Source organism: Homalodisca vitripennis, chromosome 7 (genome assembly GCF_021130785.1).
Source record: "Homalodisca vitripennis isolate AUS2020 chromosome 7, UT_GWSS_2.1, whole genome shotgun sequence".
Taxonomy (NCBI): Eukaryota; Metazoa; Arthropoda; class Insecta; order Hemiptera; family Cicadellidae; genus Homalodisca; species Homalodisca vitripennis.
The window spans coordinates 124459478-124480871 of NC_060213.1; the positions used below are offsets into that span (position 1 = coordinate 124459478).

Sequence of the window (21394 nt, forward strand, 5' to 3'; positions counted from 1 at the left end):
GCTCAGTCTCCCCATTTTTCAACCTGCATGGCCTCTCAAGTTAAAATGAACACTGAAAAATAATGTAATTAAAATGTCTTATTGTCATTATTTTAAGCAAATCAACTGTTCACTTTGAAATTGTTTTTCGAGCATACTTTTAAAAAGCAAACGTTTTTAACTGTTTTATTAACATTTTTACACCACCTATTATTTGAACCTTTAAGAAAATATTGCTTTCTAATAGTTGAGCATTAAAACCCACATTAGAAGAGATCCGGGAAGTAATTAGAGGACTTAAGAACCACAAGGCACCAGGAAGCGATGGAATAACTTCCGAAATGTTAAAGGCTGGAGGTATCGAACTTGCATCTCAACTGCACAAGCTTATAGAAGACATATGGGAAAAAGAAGAGATGCCTTCGGACTGGGAGGAAGTCATAATTGTGCCTTTACACAAAAAGGGGGGACAAACAAGAGCCAAATAGTTACAGGGGAATTGCATTGTTGAATACTTCATACAAGATACTGTCAAAAATAACACAGAAAAGATTAGAAATGTACACAGAATAAATAATTGAAGATCACCAGGCAGGATTTCAAAAAGGAAGATCGACCATCGATCAAGTATTTGTTCTAAATGAATCAATAGCCAAGCACTGGGAATTTGATAGAGCATTGTATGGATTATTCATAGACTTTCAGAAAGCTTATGACAGTATCAATCGAAATAAACTATGGGAAAAAATGGAGCAGTATGGAATACCTACAAAACTAACGAAAATGGCAAAACTTAGCTTAGAAAATTCCAAATGCAAAGTTAAAGTGGAAAATGAATATTCACCCAAGTTTGAGTTAAAAACAGGGGTGAGACAGGGAGACAGCCTCTCTCCATTACTGTTCAATTTAGCCCTGGAAGAAGCGTTGAAAGAAATAAGAAATAGGAAACTAGGTATAAGCATTGGAACTAAGATAGGAGCACTGGCATTTGCGGATGACGTGGTGTTAATTTCCAATGACAGAGATGAACTGATGGAGATGACAGGAATATTAATAGACAAAACCCGGTCAATAGGACTAGAAATTAACGACGCTAAGACAAAGTTGATTTATTTTAGGCGAGGAAATAATGGTAGAGAAGATTTGGAAATACTGAACCATAAATTCGAACAGGTTGAAAGATTCAAATACCTTGGAGCAATAGTTAATTCAAAGAGTAATGAACTAATAGAAATCCAAAATAAAATAAATTTGGCAAATAGAAGCATGTACGCATTAAATAATATTTTAAAATCAAAATTACTGTCTTACAAAACAAAATTAAGAATATATAAGACTGTTATGAGACCAGTTCTTCTCTATGGAGCAGAGACATGGATTATAGATAAACAGGCAGAAAAGAGATTGGTTACATTCGAGAATAAAATTTTGAGGAAACTTTTCGGACCTATTAGAGATGGAGATGGATGGAGAATCAGGCACAACCAAGAAATCAGAGAGATGTTTCAATCTCCAGACGTTGTAGGAGAAGCAAAGAGCAAGAGACTTCGGTGGGCAGGCCATGTGATGAGGAGGGAGGATGATAAATTGATTAGAGGTTTGGAAACACAGTCCAGTTGGAAGAAGACCTCGAGGTAGACCCAAAAATCGCTGCAAGGACCAGGTACCAGGAGAAGGACTTGCGGAAATTGAGAGCGGGTCAGGGGGATTGTGAAGACAGGGAGAGATGGAGGCAGCTGGTTGGCGAGGCCAAATACCACCTAGGGTATCCATGGCCATGGGAGTAAGTAAGTAAGTAATAGTTGAGCTATTTTTAAGTCATTCAGAAAATCTGTGTATCTGAGAAATGCAAGTAATTTGACTTATTATCTTCGAACATCATGTAAAACTTATCCGAGAAACCTTAGTCTTAACCTTTACCGTTGTTACTGACATTATAATTAGGTAAATCATTTCTTTGATGTTTCTAAATGCAGAAATAAATAAGATAAATTATTATAATATAATAAATAAGATAAATTATTATAATATAACTCCTGTTATTGTAGCTCTACTGGTTGGTTTGTCATCTTTATAATAAACTCTTTGATCTGGAAGTCGTCTCCTAATTTTGTGAATCTACTTTATCTCAATCCAAAATTTTAAACTGAACTGACTAAACAAATGGATAATGGAGTAAAGTTTACAAAACCATTTCTACACTAAGTTATTACATATTAATGGGACGTTTTTGATAACGAAAGAGGAAATAAACTCAAGAGAAAATGTTAAATTGTAACATTTATTAAAAATGGCATTAGACACTCTAATCCCTCATCATCTTCTCCTTCTGGCGAGCCAACTTCTTCTTGGAGACCTTCTTCTTTGCAGGCTCCTCTTCTGTTGCCTTGGCTACCACTTCTTCCTTTTCTGTAAGGACGACCTCAATGTGACAGGGTGAGCTCATGTAAGCTGAAACACAAAACCATCAAATAATCTCGCTGTACTTATATGACCGCTGTATCTACAGGAAATTTACAGGAAGTCATAAAAGGAAACAAATCTTGACTTAAGTAAGAAGAATCAGACTTCAATTTAAAAAAATTCTAGGATGGATTATTTTTACCAAGCCTAATGTTTTTTTCATTAAACTAAAAATTATTCCTCGGATAGGTAGATTCTTCCTTAACACTTAAGAGTGCTAATCCCCTAATTTTACGGAACAGCAAAACTTCCGAAGAATGCTAATCCCGTAGTTTTACGTGGTTGTCATTTCAATTGGTATTATATTACATTGTCCGTATTTAAACGGGGTTTGCCTACTCTACAATGTTATTTGGGTTTTTAGTAACACAATTCACCGCTAGAAAGCGTCAGATGTATTGAATGAGCTCGACAAAGCAACTTCGGTCGCTTTGTTTACGTGCCGCTGACTTTGTTCGTTGCAGCCGGCAGTCGATGTCGCAATCATGGAGTCTCGCAGCTTGAACGACGTTGCGATCAGTGATGTATTAGATTAAGATAGTTTTATTGGTGTTGATAGTATTTTTGATGATTCTGACATCGATCCTGATTTCATGGAAGAAGATGAGACATATATTTCAGGTAAGAATAAGTCTATTTATCGCATAAACATCAGTCTAAAAGTTTGGTTATGTTATTGTTTTCGTGAATCAAACTATAATTTGTATTATAATAAATTAACTTTATTCAACTAATATTCTATTCATATGAATAAAATGAAAATATATTCATATTTTACATAGCATATTATTATGTTACAGATGCTGAAAACAGTACTGACGGCAAAAGTGATGCCGACGCATCAATATGTCGGCATAGTTTTTTTGTCAAAAAACTACAAAACATAAAAACATGATTTGTATTATTCAAAGGACAGATTATATTTGTAAATGGGTCCTTGTAAATAATTGTATATATGCTTAGTTTAGTTTGTTAGATAAAAAACTGTATAAAAAAAAAATTTTTTTTCTTTAATATATGTTTTTCAATTTTTTATGTGGAAAAAAATAATAACAATCTCACGTTAGAAGAAAGACGAAAGTAAGCTGAATTAAGGCATGTAAGTATTTTTCTTATACCTTAAATACTTTTTTTTTAATAAATTTTTGAAAACCACTAAAAACACCCAGCATTCTACCCTACATGTTATTTAGGGCCAGCACTCAAAGTGTTAAACATGAAAATTCATCCACAAAAATAGATCGCCTAGGACTGATTTTTATCTGTTTAAGCGACAACAGGATACAATTGAAATAAGGCGTAGTGCTACAAACAATGTACATTGCAGCCGCACAGAATACAAACAACAATAAATAGCACAACCAAGTAAGTAACAATGGCAATACAAACAATTGTGGCACAAAACAAAGAGGCAACAACTGGCCACGCATAAGAAAATAAATAACACAAGCACTAATGATCGTTGGTGGTATAAACATAACTTGACAATTAAGAAATAATGTGGTTGAAAACATTAATATTCTTAAATTATAAGTGCAAAACACATTTTTTTATAATTATATTGTTATAAGTTTTGAAAACATGACACAAGTGTTGACCTAATAAAGCATTTACTAAACGACCAGTAAAAGAAATTCATAGATAATTTTTTCTACAATAATGTAGTACCAGAAGTTTATATAAAAGAATGTTTAAACAAGTATTAGAATAAACTTACGGTTAATTCGTCCGTGAGCTCTGTAAGTCCTTCGCCTGAGGCAAGGGGCTCTGTTGACCTGGATGTGGTCGATGACCAGGCGGTCCACGTCGAGTCCCTTGTAGTCAGCGTTGGATTCTGCGTTCTTCAGCAACTGCAGGAGGAATTCTGCCGATTTCTTGGGCCAACGTCCCTGAGTGGTACCCCACTGCTTGGCCTGAGAAAAACAAATGCTTGCTAAAAACACAATTGTGAGTCTACTGAAATCTAACCTTACTCTGACCAATTTTTTTATCCCAACAGTATTTAAATGTGTTTAATTTCAATAAATATTAAATTATAATTAATGTAATAACACCTATGGTAACAGTGATGTATCTTGTTTTCAATTGCTTCTGAATAGACGTGCATGATCTTGAACAGTGCATAAGTGTCACATCTTAGGATATTAACTATGCAATGGAGAATGCTCTGTTTTTCTGGGACTGCAAATATTAAATGACGGACCATTTTACCTAGATTACATTTTTTTTATAGTCTGCAACTCTGATGTCAAAACAATGCAAAGAGTTTGTTTTGAGCTTCTTCGTCACAGACCTTTTTGGATCTCTTCAGATGGATAACTCCCAGATACCAGGAGTCAAGTCTGCGCGGGTAAGGTCAAAACAGGTGAACTGGAGCTAAACTCAACATTCGTATTGAATCAACCCTTCCCACCATAGCTACGTTATGATCAAGTTTGTTACACACAAAGTGTTACCAACTTTACATCAGACAAAAGATAGATTCTGAAATATCGTAATACACCTGATGAGACAATGAGAAGACCTCTTCATCTAGACTACATTATTTGTAGTCTGGGTGTCTCTAATGTCGGAATAATGCAAAGAGTTCGTTTTCAGCTACTTCGCCACCGACTTTTTTTGGACCTCTTCAGATGCTGCATTAAGCGGAAGAGATCCTGCACTAAACGGAAGGTATAACGGAGCTGTACTCTGCATTAATATTGAATCAACACTTCCTACCACAGCTACACTATGTGTTAAAGTTTGTTACACATGAAGTGTTGCCAACTTTACATCAGAAAAAGATAGTTCAACCAACCACCATTCAGTTCATAGATTTTGAAATTTACCTATAATCTGTGTACTGACTGCAGGTTGCAGCTGAGTTAGTTAGCAACCGACATGTAGACCGATTTAGTAATGATGGTTTATTTACTCCAAATACCTGATTACTTACAACTCAACATCCCCTGCCCATCTGCCAGCAAAGTTAAACTTCCCTGACAACTATTACATAACTTAGCTCAAAGTGTTATTTATCTAATAAGACAAAATAGATGCGGCCATTGAGTTCTGTCCTCTAAAGTTGCCTTGAGCACTGCCATAACATTTTTCTTCGTCAATGATTGATTAAAGGTGTCAACTTTATTAATGACCTGACAGGTCCCTCTTAAAATTCTGTCATTTGTCTGCTTGAGTATTAACTCTTGATAGAAAGGTTTTGGACATACATGCCTCTTGAGCCAGCTTGTTGTTTGTGGGATCAAAAAGTAGCAAAGTTAGTCAGCTAATTGTCCAAATGCCTCATCACTCTATGTTCCTTTCATGTACAACCTGTAACTTTCCACTATTGATGAGCATATTTTGAGCTATGAGTAATCATTTGACTTATCTAGGAAACAAGTCAGTCCGGTAAAGACAAATTATATTCTGTCAGGTTCTTCAATACTACGTAGTATCCATTTATTTATGACAAAATAACTGAAATTAAAACATAAAACCCTGTTTTGACCGCATCATTAGATTGAGATGGATCATTTTCTCAAGTAATGACAACAAATTATACCAGACCGTGTATCGCATCTTCCTGACAGATGAGATATGTTCACTGAAAAGACAAGAATCTTTCAAAGGTACAAGTCAAGTTTTATCCAACTTCAAGTCCATAGCCCAATTCGTTTTCAATATATCCCCTTCAATGAGTTTTCACTAATGCTCATCCAAATCCATGGAGGAATATGAACAGTCATCCATCATCTAGCTTGGTGTTGTCTATATAGAAATGAAATTTCATTACAGACTGAATCAAAACTCTACCAGGTCCTTGAATGATAGGCTTTGCTAATGCTCAGTCAATAATGAATCTAATACGTTATTTCACCCCTCCCAAACTTTTCTTGAAATTCAGTCGTCCCTTCCTGATACAGGAAAAATTCTGTATACTTAATCTGTCTACATCTCCTCCTAATGAAGAGGCTACTTCCTAATTCTCAAGATTCTGCTATAACAAATTCTAGATTAGCTTGGAAAATTTTTTATTTTTAATTCCCAAAACTGTTTTAAAACCTTTTACTGTCTGATTTTTTTTACATCAGCGTTTTATAAAGAGTCAGTATTCTTTGTTTGAAGGTTATTTTTTAGAAACGTAGTGTTACTGATTTATTGTTTCACTGAACGATGGCAAATGTCCGGAAAAACCTGTTGCCTTCAGAGTCAGTATTCATGATCTGTTTAATTTTCTGCAATTTAAACTTAAACAACTTTGTACAACTGTTTACTGATTTTTATTTTACATATTATTGAATATTGTACATCAGTAATCAATGACATAATCTAATGAAGTTTTCTTTGTCAGATTCCACTGTTTACTAACGTTGGATTTTTTCGTTGTATATTATAAATTTCTGTTCTTAGATTAACCTACTTTTGCTAGGTTATTGAGTTTTCAGTTCCGTTGCAGAGATCTCGAATTTATTATATTTTTGGTAGAGATATTTCCCTCATTTCTTTTCATAACACTGAATTAATTTATTAAATTTTGACATTACCTTACTCTATTACAACACTAAACAAAAGTAAGTGTAGTGTTACGAGATACTTCAGTAATAATATCTTTTATATAAGTTTACATAATATTTATATAATAAGTTTTTGCAAAACAATTTTGAATCAGAAAAGCCCAGCATTTATAGACCTAACCATGTAAAAGACTACTACTACTGATGTCTGTAAAAGTTACTGATTTTTTTCTGTACTGGCATTCTTTTAAAATCTTCAAAACATGTTATCACACTATACTGAGCACAAACTGTGATAAACTGCCTATTTGCCCAATGGGACAGAAGACTTTATGAAGTAATGAGGCTTGAGATCCTGATAGTGCTCTGGAAAACTGTTCTATAAATAGAACACTGTCTGTTTGTCTTTTAACAGAACATCCATATGACACTGAAAAGTTTTCAGTTCTCCTATGGTGTAAAAGCTCATTCTCGTGTTTCATCACCTTCGGGCAAAAACTCAGCAGTAAAAACGCTTTCATCCTCAAACCCTACAAGTTGCTTACCAGTAACATGATGACACTCACAATACAATTATATGCTCCTGAATGTGCATGGAAAGCTTCATGATGCTGATTGCACCTAAGACTGGCTTAATATGAAGCAGTCACTAGAGCAATGTAGAAGTTGAGTTTTACTCACATGAACGTAGAGCAAATACTACAGGGTGAAGGATATTTGAAGCATGTACTTACTGTAATTTGATAGCTCTTTCATGTTTATTCACATAAAACAAAATAATTGCTTCAAAATCAGAGTAACAAAGTAAGTATTAATTTCATTCACTTCACTGATTATCTTTATTTTTTAACGAAAGCGAGTCTAACGCACCAATCCGAGCTAGAAGAGGACATAATTTGAAAAGATTCTTCAGAGGTACACAATTACAGTCTAAATTTCTCGCTTCTTTATGTAAAACTATTTTTTACACGTAATACTCTCAATAGGATGAATCACATCCTTGACGTATATTTTTCAAAAACTTTACCCCTTAAGAATGTTTGGCATTTACTTATCCTGTGTAACAATTAAGGTAATCGACAGACACTAAATTATTAAGATTAGCTGTAAAACTGTCACTTTTGAGTTTTTGCGTAGTTCAGTGTTATTACCTGTGCACAGCGTCCTACGCCACCGTTAAACCTCCTGAACGGAACACATTCTTTCTTGTCTGTCACGTTCTTCAGATAACGCACAGCTCTTCTCAGGGGCATCTTGCCGATAGCCTTTGCTGTTTCACGGGTGTTCTGCAATTATAGAAATAAACATCAATTATGGTGAATTTTGGTAGACTAGATAGCTTATTTCATATTTAAAATTATGGAAATGTATTAATCAATCAAGGGCTTACAGACCAGAAACTATTAAATTCTTAAACCCAGATCAATCAATGTTAAAGTAACATGATAATAGAACTAGTATAAGTAGACTTGTTATAATAACTATTGCCTACCAATATAATGTTAAATGCTAAGTAATATATATGTGTGTGTATTAACCAGAGAAAAACGTAAAATAATAGAAATATGCACTTACTATAGTATTGTTTTATTATTTGTACAGAAATTGAAAAATGTGTATTGTAAATTTTGTTTTCTAAGTTTCACTCCATGTAGGCCTAGCTTCACATGACTTGATATCGTAAGATACTGTAATATACAAAATATACACAGTTTTGCAGTGAACAAAAAGATTATTAACATATATACACTTATTTACAACAACAAAATTTTTGATAAAAATGTAAAGTATTTACTACTTTTTTTGCAGTATGTGTATCCATACAGGGATTTCATTAATTCTTAGGGCATGAGAAATATCAGATAATGATGAATTGTTGTCACTATCACTATTGATTTGTTCACAACTCAACTCACATTTCACCATAGTCATCCAGACTACCCAACAACAAATCTGACAAAGAAATATCACCGTGCACTTCATTTGACGATGTCACTTTTCACATCATCAGAACTAATGTTTAAATCAATAGTTCATGTATATCACTTGAACAACAGGGATTCCCCATTTCACAAAATAACAATCAGTCATAAACAACTAGCCTACATAATAACCTAGTTGCAACAAAGAACGTCAAGACCGTGAAGCGCGTCACCAACTGCATAGTCCATCAGATCGTTATCAGCTGATAACGAGTAATATTATAAATGCAAACTATATCAAATGAATTGGTATTTATGAGTAGAGGATTCAACTGGTGTAAGTTGTCTCTATAACTTAAAACGGCTTTCATATAATAATAGTGGAAAATTGACCAACGGTTGTGCCGTCTTTATCAGTTCACAAGCGGTATTAATGAACGTCTGTGCCGTTGGTCACCAGTTGGAGGGTTAAACCAACAAAGGAACAAGCTAGATATAGTTATGGAATTGAGTGTATTATGTTCTCTATGCTACTAGCCTATATGAATTCAATATAGAAAACATAGCTAAAAATGGTTTAATCTTAACCTTATAGAAACCAACAGTACTTAACACTTTTATGATAATTACCTTAAAGTGCACCCTGAGATTTGAGCCGCGTGCCTTGCACGACTTGGTGGCGTTGTCTGGTTCATGCGAGTACCGCGCCATACCTGCAGGACACATACATTCATAAAGTCACACAAAATTGAGTATTCACTGAATTGTGTTTGTTGCATCTAACAAAAAATCCATCGAGATGATTAATTCTACCTTCTAACTTTAAACACAGTCTTCTATATTTTTTTTCTCTCGACAGAAGCATCTTATTATCTTATGCAAAAGCTGTCATCTAGGTATTTGTAATATCGGCATATATATCTTGATTAGTTAATATATTCCAAACGCAAAAGTCTTGTTAAATTGGTTAAACCGTTAGAATGTGAATAAATAAATACATTCCTTTACACACAGGAGTGTTCTAGCTGTAGCACAGATGGCCAAAATATTGAGCTCAACCATCATTACAGAGGATTTTGTTGACTACATTTTTCTTATTTGATGCTCTTAATATTTTTGTGTCGCCTTAACCCATTGCAGATCACTGACGAGCTGGGCTCGTCACGCAGCGGCCGGACCTAAGGGCACGATGACGAGCTCAAGTCGCAAAAGCGATCTGCTTTTAAGTTTCCCTCCAAATAGTTTTATTAGTGTCTGATAGATCGGGCGACCGTCTTCACTTGTCAACTAAGAGTGTTTAACAACGGTCTATGTTTAGAGTTTTCAAAAGTTTTATATGTATCCTACAGATGGCAGCTTTATGTCGAAGTTGAAAAATCATTCATATGAGTTTACTCTCTGCTTTTTAGCGTTTCTGATTGGGTGTTTTCCTCAATTGTTATTATAATACTTTCTTTTTAGGTTAGTGACACAACTAATCGATGCAGACGTACATATTGGCGGGTTTAGTTTAGACAATGGCCCGGATGTTGTAATCGCTTCGCCCGAGCCGCTTTATTTAGACTATGATTCAGACATCATCCCTGCCACCCTGGAACCTTGCTCGTGTGTTATTGTTCCTACATCATGGATACCCCAATAGGCTTATGTTCCATCTGAACCTTCACAGCTGAATTTTCTAGTATACAATAGCGAGCGATACGATGTGGCGCACCATTGCTATTCGTGCAGCCGCTGCTGTAAATTAATTCGTGCCCGCTGGTGCCCGCGCGCCAAAACAATACAATCCGCAATGGGTTAAAACTTTATACTTAAGTTTTTAAAATCAGGGTGTCCAGTAATGACCAAATCTAAAATTCAAGTACATTTCAAGGTTTTCAAGGCTCAAAATTATAAAATTCAAGGCTATACTCGCAGTTTACTTTTGGCTCTTTATCGGTAACTAACAATTTTACAAGCCAAAATCAAGTCACGAAATAGTGTTTACTTTCCATGTAACAATAAAGATTTCTCAAATATGTACGGCCTAATAACAGCATTGTGATATTTTAAAATAACTGCTTAAAAGAATACATACCTTCATTTTAGACGATGCTCAAAGGCCCTCTGTTTAAATTACTAATGTCCTTATACATTATTAACAACATTTTATAATTCGTTGTTGAAAAATCTACAGTAAATGAGGTTTTTTTTTTCATAACCTATAACTTATAATTGAACTTCCTTGTGTTCAAAAACTTTAAACTGTAATCGTACCTATAAAATATGTTTATTTAATTATTTAAACAATACTGTGCTTAATGTGGCATTTAATTTAGTTTAAAATGAATTTCAGCGTAATGTTACTATTAAAAGAAAATAGTAAAAAAACGTTGTAGGTCAATAAAAAATTATGATAAAGTACCAAAGCCTAATTTAATGTTTATATTGTAACAGTTTGTTACAAATACATTTTAATATCCAAATAGGTTTCCAAATGATTTCGATTTTTTATTTGAAGTCTGAAAACAAACCCTCAAAAACACAGGATAGTAAAGAAACAGTTTTACTTTAAAGTTAAAGAAGTTTTACTTACACTTTCAACATCAAACCCAATACTATTCTAAACCAGTTGAGGGTTAGGTTAGTTTTTGGTGAATTAAGTTTCATAAAAACAAAATAACTGTAAAAATAAATAAAAATATATTAATTCATTTTGTAAAAAAGGATTAAACTCATTAAGTCCAAAACATGGGCTATTCAATTGTTGAACCCTTTTTACAATTTATTTTGTGTTAAAAAATAAATAAGTCACAAAAAAAGTTTTACTCTCTTTAGAAAATATGTGTGAACGTTATAAAACTGTAACAATTGCATTACTAACGATGTATTGCACCTTTACTCATTGCACAAATTAATTTAAACAAATAAGGCTATTGACAATAAGTTAAATGATAACAACCATTAATAGTACAGCAAAGGTAAATAAACACTAGATTACTAAAAAAGTGTTGTATTAATTATATATCTCAAATAAATTTAAAATAAATCCTATAGGCAATCTATTGAACACCATAATTGATCACATGATCACGTTTTTCGATTACCTTAAATTGAAACATTTAATATTCATCACTATGTTTCAAAAGAATTGCCAACCTCGTCAACATGCGAATATTATAAATACAATATATAGTCGCGTAGGTTATTTAGCCACTCTTCAAATTAGTACTTTAACATCAAGCATATAAATGCCATCTCTCGTCAAACCTACTACAACGCCATTTTTGGCGCTACGTTAACTGCAACGAGAGCGAGTTACTTCCAAATTTCCTTTGTATTCTGTCAATTTCACATTGATGTGAACATAATCGAACTGTTGCTTCAATATCTTCATTCGTGTTAAGCACGGCGCCCACTGCGACCGGCCCGGTCCATCCCAGCCCGGACTTTTATACTCTGTCAAAATGCGTACGATCAAAGGGAAACCCGCCCACTGCGACCGGTCTGGGCTGGGCTGGACCGGACCGGTCGCAATTGGTGAGTGTCCATTTGATTGCGTGTATTTCGACTTCACAAAAAGGCCAGGCCGGGTTCACTCCGGCCTAGCACCGTCCACTGCGGCCGGGCCGGGTTCACTCCAGCCTAGCACCGCCCACTGCGGCCGGCCCGGCCTTTTTGTGAAGTCGAAATACACGTAATCAAATGGACACCCGCCCACTGCGACTGGTCCGGTCCAGCCCGGGAAAATTCGGCCCAAACGGCACCCGAAGAGCCGACCGAGGCCGGGCCGGTCGCAGTTGGTGGGTGTCCATTTAATTGCGTGTATTTCGACTTCACAAAAAGGCCGGGACGGTCGCAGTGGGCGCCTTGCATTAGTAACGGCAGCGGTGTTAAAACAAAAACCAAAACTCCCGATTTTCTACAAAATACAAGCATAATTCCCGCCCTATTCAAGGCAGGTAAAATTCAAGCATAATTCCCGATCTTCCCGATTTTCAAGGCTGCTGGACACCCTGTAAAATTCATCTTAAACACAGTTCTTATGTAAGCCTAGAGTACATGTTCTGAAATGTTGATACAAAGTTGATCCAAAATTCATCATCTGCGCGGAACAGTATACCCAATGCTAACAATCACCCTAACTATTCCCATCACCTGATCAACAATGCTACACTCACCAGCTCCTCCTAAGAGCAATAACAAAATCAATTCAACCCATAAAGGATAGCGATAACACTTGGCATTTAGACTACATATAACTAGTGTAGTAAAACCATTACGAAAAATCTAGTTTTTTCTAACCTAAAGTAGCATGTGCTGCTATGTACTGATGTAGGTTTTGTTTAAGTGGCAATAGCAAATATAAGCATACTTAGACTTGTTTATGTTAACTAGATGTAACGTTTGAAGAATTACATATTGTTTGTATTTAATCTCATGCTATATGGTTGTTAAGACGAACAATCAATATTCTCATTATCAAGATGTTTCTCGTGTAAACTGGAGGCTACAAACGCTATCACAGATATTGTATTTATTGAATGTTTGTTTTCTTGTGATATTTAAACGAATTTAACATTTCGGCTTCAATTTCAGTATACTATTAGACAAATACTGTATGCGTTATGGAATCAATTTTTCACATAATGAACCTTTAACTCAATTTAGATTGATTTGTTTGGCCGGGCATGCCCCAGAGAGCACAAATTAATTTTCGGGTCTGCAGCTGAACATAATGTCCCCCATCGCATAGAAGTGCCTGGTGTTTATACTCAACAGCCTACTTGTACACAGCATTATAATAATAAATAACACACACCACCGATAATGTAAAATTTGGAACTAGCTATTTTTGGTTTAAAATAACTGAGAAAAAGAATAGATATGTTTAGCACCATACAGCAGACATTAAATACAGCTGATTCTTCAACTTCAACAGTATTTACAAACGTCTTTGAGAACACTAATCAAATACTGATGATAAAAGCATTTAGTAAGCTAGTATGATGTAGTAGTATCACATAGTCTACAAGATATTTTACAATTACGGTGATAAAATTCAACTGCTTCTCTGTATAACGAGATATTTCATCAATGACCCACAATGGGAATTAAATACAGCCTATATATTGAAAATTTTCCTATAATTTAAACCACGTACAAAACAGAACTCAGGGATAAAACTTTTTTTTAATCATAGTTTTCAATTTTGTAAGCATTGTATAGTCAATAGGCTATTAGGCATATAGCAAAAGTAAAAATAAATTACTAAATACTTTGCTGTGCTCTTTGATGATCATTTATTATATTATGAGACATACCAATGCAAGCCTGGGTTGTGGCGCGATGTTGCCAGCTGTAATGGAAGAATAAGTAGTGATAGGATAATCAACTGAATTCAACGACCGAGCAATCGATACTGCTCATCTTAACTTTTCATCTACCTTCCTGAATCCTTTACCTTCACGATTTAACACGTGTTACACTATGGCACAGGACGTGGGAAAAAAATTATTAAAAAGGTAAAAACATTTGAATAACCAAACACCAAAAAACAAAACAACCGGAACAAAGTCATCAAGATACCTCATACTGAGAATCAGATGATACGAGAATGTGGAAACCCCGCAAGGTGAAGTGGGGTAAGGTAACTGTCCATACGATCAGGCTTGCAATGATGTGCCTTGTAATAATTTTTTCAAATGCCTCAATGTTTAGTCCATGTTTGTATTCTAGAGGCAGCAATCCAACAGTAGCCATATTGTACTGTTACGACAAAAATAACAAAAAACATTTAACAGATGATATAAAATCTCTTCTTTTATATAATAAAATATGGGTACAAATTTATAACAGACCAAATAACCAATCAACAAAAAACTATGTGTCTTATTCTAAAAGTGAGTATTAATTGTATTGTTTATATCTGTTTTAACAGCTAGGATAAGTGTTTTAAACAAAATATCCCTATGAATTTAAGTATACTAGGTAGTCTGCCAAATTAAATTTTATCGCTTAAATTATAAATATATTTTTACTTCAAACCTATATAGATTTATTCTGATTCTTAACAAAAATATTATTATACATATACTATATATAAGACTTTGTACGAAATTTACAGAGACCCTGTAAAAGCAACAAAAATCAGTCCGCACTTTAGAATTTCTGATAGACGCTTCCAGGTTAAAATATTATTATAATTTAATAATAAGTTGATCATATTTTAATTTACAATTGTAATTACAAACTGTTAATTTTATAAAAGCAATTAATAAATTCGAGGAAAACAACTGAATACTGAGTGTAGACCACTTATTTAATGTCTACCCCTATTTAATAATAAGAAATATAAATTGATGCAAAGAAATTTATGTAAGGTGTAAAAACGTAATAAATCATGCAGGCCTATAAACCCAATATCAATATATAAATGGACAGTAATAGAGAACACCATTAAAAGGAAATAATTTTGTTTCGGTCAAAACGTAAACTCCTAACATGGCCGACAAAACACTCTGAAACACAATTCACTATGATTCGTCGAACTAGTGGATGGTTGATCCATGATTGACAAGCACTCACTCAATCCGAACTACAGTACATGATATCTTGTGAAGCACTAGACCACAGCCTAGTGCTTAGATAACAGATATCGAGACACACGGCCCACAAGCAGAACATAAAAATATTGAAATCTTAACTATTTATGAAGATACGCCCTAAAACCATGCTATTTGTCATTTGCACCCTTTAAAACCACATATATTTTTGTTCAGGAGGATAAGCAGAATACGTTAATAACGTCAAATTCGTAATTTGCTAGGTCGGCCTTTAACCTCACAAATACTCACTAAAATTTTCTGATCACAGGACCAGTTAACCCTAGAACTGTTAATCGACATAATTATGTCGGTTAATGCCGCTTTTGTGGTGTTAACCGTCAAAATTTTGTCGATCAAACATTCCCTCCTATAATTACTTTTTATAATATACTCCGGTAACGTATCGATATAATTCATGCACCATTGGATTCGGGAAGAAAAATGCTAAGGAACAGATGAGTTTTATTCCTCTTTGTATTATGGTTATGACGTAGCAAGCTTGTTATTTTGAACGTAAAAGAAAACGCGACGCCGTTTGTTGTGACCGCCATATTGCCGCTGCCGTTCTGTATCACTTTCGTGCCGAGCTGTGGATATTTGTAAGTTTTAATAGTTTTACGCTAGTTTTAGTGTCGTATTTAATGTGTAGTGTGTTGTTTGATGTCGTAGTAGTGTAAACATATATATTTTAGAATAAATCAATTTCTATTTACTGAAATATGTTTGAGAAATTACCGGCTTTGTGTAGGCTATGGCAAAATGACTTGGCTAAAATTCATTTTACATAGTTTGTTATTGTTTTCACTTACTAAACGTTATTTATAGCACTCTTTTCAGCTCTGAAGTACTATTTATTTTTGGTAAATAGATAGTTTTCACAATAAAATATATATTTCCTGTAATTTCTTTGGTTATATATAATAACTGTTTGGGTTATTCTCTATTTTTTTAATATCTTTAGTTATATTTATAGTTTTCTAACTACATAATATTTCCTATTATAAACCATAAATTTATAAATTTTGATATAGTACAAGCTTTAGAAACTACTATTTTATATTTTGCTGAATGAAAATTTTTCGCAAAATTTTTGAATAATGGCAAAATTTAACTTTTTTTTACTTTTCAAAAAATAATTTATGGTAATTATTTCATTACTACTGTATATTCTATTTTATTCTAAGTAATAAAATATGCAAAATAACATGTATTCATAGATAAATGTATTTGAAAAACTTGTTTTACCAAAGTCTTACGTGTACACCCGATTTTCAGAATTTATACGCATCGCTGCTTTTTGTTCTATAGCTTTATGATGCTTTCATAATATGTGTATAATGTTTATGTTTTTCTGAAACTAGATAAAATTTGACACAGAATGGCTATCTCACTTATAAATATTTCTCACTATAACTTCATTTGCTAGGTAAACTTATGGTCCCCCCCAAATTTAAGAAATATTTTTCGTAAATTTTATATTTGATTAAAAAAAGTGTTTATTAGAAAATTTTTGATGGTTAATTTTACAATATAGTGCAATTCTACGTTTAATTCTGAACACAAAAATATATACTCTTATTTATATTGCTTTTATTTTATATTTTTAATAATTTTTTTTAAAAAAACCTTGCGCGAAGCTCCAAAACAGCCCGACACTACAGGATGAAATGACCGCCAGTTCTAGGGTTTAACACTAAAAATAAAAATTAGGTAACAAGAAGCGCAATACATATATATATATATATATATATATATATATATATATATAACCTCAAATTTACATGTTCCATTTATTGAAAAACAAAAGTTATTTGGGATTTCCATCCCCTAAAATTATATATATTTTTGTTCAGGAAGACGAGCAGAATACATTAATAGCGTTAAAATTTTGATTTGCTGATTCAGCCGTTATCCACATTGTTACTCAGTTATTATATAATATCAAAGTTAGATAATATACAGAATCATTCGATTTAACAACCGAATAACAAGTGTAGACCACTTATTATTCTCCCCGTAAATAGGCTACACATTTTGAAAAATGTATATTGGCTAACTATAATTAAATAAGTTATTGTTTTCTAATAGCCTATACTATGTATTTTACCAATATTTTAGAATGTAAACAAATATAAAATTTAAATCGTGTTTTTATGTGATGAAATAAGTCATTTCTTTAATTAATAATTTTTATTTTGATAATGGTAATTTGTTTTGGTGGCCCGATATAGAACTGCAGCCTAAAATATGGTTGGTAAGAGTAGGCTATGTATTTAGAAACAAAAAATAGGTATAAAAAACCACCAGCATGCCCTACACCAATTCCAGATGCCCACTACTCAGTGTTTGCACCTTTAAGCCATACTTTAATCAACAGACTCAGTTGTCTTTAGATGATACACTTCACGCCTCCTTGTATGTTACTATTTGCTCTCTCTCTTGTTAGCTCCTAAGTAAACATTAGTACATCTTGTCCATAATTATTTTTTGTTATTAATGTATAAAATTGGCGTTTGCCGTTGAGATAAATAAATAAGCTTGACAAATAACACAAAACAACCAAATTGAGATAAAAAAGATGTCATTGTTTGAGTAAAGCTTCCAAATGGAATAAAGAATTGTTTTGTTGAGGATTAAATTATTGGGTATAATTCAATAATACCGATGAAAAGAATAATGTGCTGTATACTCTTAAAAAATACCAATGCAATAATAATAGTAATAGCATAATGTAATACCACCAGAAAACTGCAAGAACTACCATAACCTATAACACTTCAGTTTATTATTTTCCACCGATCTGTAAAATATCATGAAATTAAGCACATAAATGAATTAATAATTAAACATAATGAAAAACGTGTCCAAGTAAATAGTAATTATAATACTTACTAATAAGATTATTACAGATAAATTCAACGAAATTTAACCACACTAACCTGATGGAATAGAAAGAGAGTAACCGGAAGAGCTTCGATCGTTGCACACCAAATTTCAAGGCCTTACCTTTTTCCTGTTGCAAGCAACACACAAATCCCTTTAAAATATTTAAAGTACTATATCAAGGCTCTTTTTATAACGAAAGAATATTATAATTCAATGGTGATGTGTGTCGTAAATTTTCAGTTAGTCCATTAATCTTTTTCTTAATGTATACAGTGTTAAACTGTACTACTACGGCTTTACAACTATACAGTTCAAAAATTGCACATAAAAGTAATACTTATATGTATATTATACAAGGAACCACCAGAGAGTGCAGTTGGCGGCGACCAATTAGAATGGACTGTCCTGCGCGACGTTGCCACACAACTGCCGCTGCCGCCCGGCACGGCTGGCGCATTGTGGCTGATAAACCGCTGCGCTGTCACAACTAACACTGATACTGAACATTTAAAACTTATCAGTATAATTGAAAAACAATATTTAAAATGTGTTGACAGCTATATTGTATTTAAATTACTTGTATAGTTTATTAATGTTATTACAAACTAACTATCGATTAAAACAAACAAATCGTCCCGTCAGTTAGTCAGAGTAAAGTACTTGCTTATTTCCATACGATACAACAATCTTTTCAGTGATTTTAAACGATTACTAAACACACACAAAATTAATATACATGTTGCTTATATTGGACACTGCATGACGTGTTGCTTGATTAAAAATAATTAAAAAAATATAACAATATAATCAATTTTAAAATTATGGAACAATTATATTTTTAAAATTTGAAATAATTTAATTTTCCACTAAATAGCTTTTAGGGCCTACTATTTTAAAATGAAATACGTTAAAAAGCATGATTGATTTAATAATATTCTTACCTTCGCACTTGTATATTATTTATTCGCTCTCAGGCGGCAATATCGTAGCCAAAACCTCGGGTCTTCTTCATTTTCACGGAATATTAACGGGAAATTAACGTTTTTGCGGTATTTTTATGTTTTCTTTTTAATTTATATTTCTGCTAAAGATTTTAATCCTACGATCTTCGTATATGAGTAATATAATACAATAATGTATTTCAATCCATTTAACTCAACATGGAAATAAGCTACAGAGATGTACTTTTTTTTTAAATGACCGTAAAAATTACATTTAGTAATACGTAGTTAATTAATTCAAGACAGCTCTAACATTTCTTTCGAGCGTAACGGTTAAGTATTTTAAGAACGCTGGACTCGCGCGGCTTGTGGTTACAGCGGGGAACAAGTTTGGCAACGTCGCTCAGTTTCTCGTTGGCCGCTCCAAGGTCACGGGCAAAATAGGCTCCTCCCTCAACTGCACTCTCTTGTGGTTTTTTTGTATAATAGACAAAATCTCAATTTAATATCAACTGAAAGGGATGCCTTGAAAGGAGTACGAAACAACCTTAAATTGGTATATATATATATATATATGTGTGTGTGTGTGTGTGTGTGTGTGTGTGTGTGTGTGTGTGTGTGTGTGTGTGTGTGTGTGTGTGTGTGTGTGTGTGTGTGTGTGTGTGTATCTATAATTATTTTTTGCGTTTTTATATACCACGGCTTGGATGGTCAAAAACTACTGCCATGTAAAAACTACGTGGTGTAGAACATCACATCACATTTCATGCAAGCCAATTTGGAATATTAAGAAAAATCTGGCTTCAAGCCACGAAAAATTAACTTTGGAAATTTAATGAATTAACTTTGGAAATTTATATATAATGAAGTGCTGCACTGCCTTCCTACTATTTTATATTGCATTTCGTTCCCTTGAAATTCGCTTAGCACACACTATGGGTTGATATATCCGTGCCTGTCTTATGCTATGGCCATTTGGCGATTTGAATGTTAACGCACTACGCCAATATTCGAACTTCAAAGAGGGCGTTGAGAGCAACATTCGGGAAACCTCGCCGGTCTTCCTGCAGGTCAATCTTTACTGATTCCCACATTCTTACCTTCCGTCCATTTACATTTTGACCTATGCGAAAACACTTTGTATTGTTACACGTAACAAAAACACCAATTCGTTATAATTATAGGCAGTTTAACAGCATCTAAACTTCTAAGCATTGCATAAGTTTCCTTATCAGTGGCACTAAGGTTATTAATGCTCTACATGACTCCTTCAAGGCCGAAAGTGCCGTAAACGCTATCAAAAAAGGCGTGAAAACTCTTCTTATGATTAGCTGCCCCTGCAGCGTTCAGGAATATTTTAACCGTACTATTACGGCTACCTGACTGTAGAATATTTTAGTACATGTATGTTTCCAAATAGTAAGTCATTACTTAGAGATATATATCTGTAAAAACTGATCCTAATGACGCTATTATACAGTTGAACACTGTGTATAATACCGAATTTTTAGTTCTGAGTAGATACTCCTTCATAATACCTTATCTTACAATCGATCATTCAAACTTTAATTCGTTTAGTATCGTGAAATGATACTCGAGGAAAAAGTAAAAGTAAAATTCAAATAATAAATAAGAATAGAAAAATGCCATCGGTATGTAATGTTTGAGTAGAATTTTGTGAAATAAACGAAAAATACAGATATAAGATAAGCACGACAATTATGTCAAAGTGAAGATCGAGGACTGAATAGAAACTACTGCAAATAGTAAAGACTTAATTCGCTGATTTAATTCATTGTGTTGTGTACTTATAGGGGTTGTTCCTTACTGTTTAATATACTGCTAAATGTATCTATCGGTTTTCAGATTCTGGCTGTAAAGGAATAAACTACTAAAAATATGACGTCAAAACTTTCTTCCGGATTTTCTGTATGAAATCCCTTGTAAATTGAACCTTTTCATTACATAAAACATTTTTAATTTCGCCTTTTTATATAACATAGTCTTATGCTAATTTAGTCTATTAATTATACAATGCTTCAAAAATTAAAAACTTAGTAGCATACAAAATTTTATCTCTTAAGTTCCGTTTTGTATGTGAGTTAAGTTATAGGAAA

At 33.4% G+C, this 21394-nt stretch overlaps 1 protein-coding gene across 2 annotated transcripts; it reads right to left on the reverse strand.

Annotated features, from left to right (window-relative positions):
* Positions 1 to 2246: 2246 nt before the first annotated feature.
* Positions 2247 to 18499, reverse strand: LOC124366255 (60S ribosomal protein L17). Of its 2 annotated transcripts, none has more exons than XM_046822652.1 (5): positions 18390 to 18499; positions 9494 to 9576; positions 8093 to 8227; positions 4160 to 4355; positions 2247 to 2430 (listed from the first exon to the last, which is right to left on the reverse strand). In XM_046822652.1, the coding sequence occupies exons 2-5, from the start codon at positions 9572 to 9574 to the stop codon at positions 2285 to 2287; spliced, it is 558 nt and encodes a 185-aa protein (XP_046678608.1). In that variant the 5' UTR covers positions 9575 to 9576; positions 18390 to 18499; the 3' UTR covers positions 2247 to 2284. The 2 variants fall into 2 exon arrangements, with proteins under 2 accessions (XP_046678608.1, XP_046678607.1); XM_046822651.1 differs by having other exon boundaries at positions 18343 to 18408.
* Positions 18500 to 21394: the final 2895 nt, after the last annotated feature.

Excerpts from the sequence above, each read along its gene's own strand:
- LOC124366255 (XM_046822652.1), bottom strand. The coding sequence starts at position 9,574 with ATGGCGCGGTACTCGCATGAACCAGACAACGCCACCAAGTCGTGCAAG. Across the intron at positions 4,356-8,092 it reads GCGTAGGACGCTGTGCACAG|GCCAAGCAGTGGGGTACCAC; the intron begins GTAATAACACTG and ends TGTTTTTCTCAG. Across the intron at positions 2,431-4,159 it reads AGCTCACGGACGAATTAACC|CTTACATGAGCTCACCCTGT; the intron begins GTAAGTTTATTC and ends TTTGTGTTTCAG.